The following is an 810-nucleotide window of genomic DNA, read 5'->3' on the forward strand; positions in this document are numbered from 1 at the left end:
CTCTGTTCTTCCTTCTGAGTCCTCCTGTCCCTGTTCTAAATACTGTGCATGATCAAAAACATTAGAAAAGTTAGGAAAACTATGAAAATCAATGACAAATAAAAATTTACTAAAGGAAACTCAAATTAAAGAAAACTAAAATCAAAACAGAATTAAACTAAGGGATACTTATAGTTGGGTTGCCTCCCAACAAGCGCTTCTTGTAACACCCTACTACACAGAGTCTTATGCTTAAGTCATAAAGCTAAGGTGGTAAGGTATTACGACCTCTAAGTAAAAATGTATAATAATAATAATAATAATAGTAATAATAATAATAATAATTTGAGGCCAAGTTTCTTGTACTCATCAACTACTAATAGTGCTTCTCTTCATAATCATCATCATCACAACCAAGTTCCAATCAACACCTTTAATCTTCAATCTTCAGATCATCATCAACAATGTTTTGAATCTGATGATAATCATCAAGTTCTTGTTGTGAAGACTGAAGCAATTAGCACCACCCCACATCATCATCTTCAAACTCCAATTCTTCATCACTATCCTTTATTGAGGGGAAACAATAATAATATGCATCATCCCCACCATAGCCAGCAACACCATCATCATCAACAAGGAGGGAATTACAACCAAAGCTCCAATAATGGTGTTGGTGAAGTTGAAGCCATCAAAGCCAAAATCATTGCTCATCCTCACTACTCTAATCTCTTAGAAGCTTACATGGATTGCCAAAAGGTAATTAATTACTTATCATTTCAATTAATTATTAATTTATTTTATTTATTAACCATTTTTATTTTGCTTACA

The 810-nt window shown here is 32.5% G+C and overlaps 1 protein-coding gene across 1 annotated transcript in view; it reads left to right on the forward strand.

The window, feature by feature from the left end:
• Positions 290–810, forward strand: part of LOC107605564 (homeobox protein knotted-1-like 1) — a gene marked incomplete in the record, with an annotated part of 12,642 nt that continues 12,121 nt past the window's right edge. Inside the window, 1 exon segment of the mRNA XM_016307478.2 lies at positions 290–738. Coding sequence (XP_016162964.1) covers positions 574–738 — 165 coding nt within the window.

This window comes from Arachis ipaensis, chromosome B06 (genome assembly GCF_000816755.2).
Source record: "Arachis ipaensis cultivar K30076 chromosome B06, Araip1.1, whole genome shotgun sequence".
Classification (NCBI taxonomy): domain Eukaryota; kingdom Viridiplantae; phylum Streptophyta; class Magnoliopsida; order Fabales; family Fabaceae; genus Arachis; species Arachis ipaensis.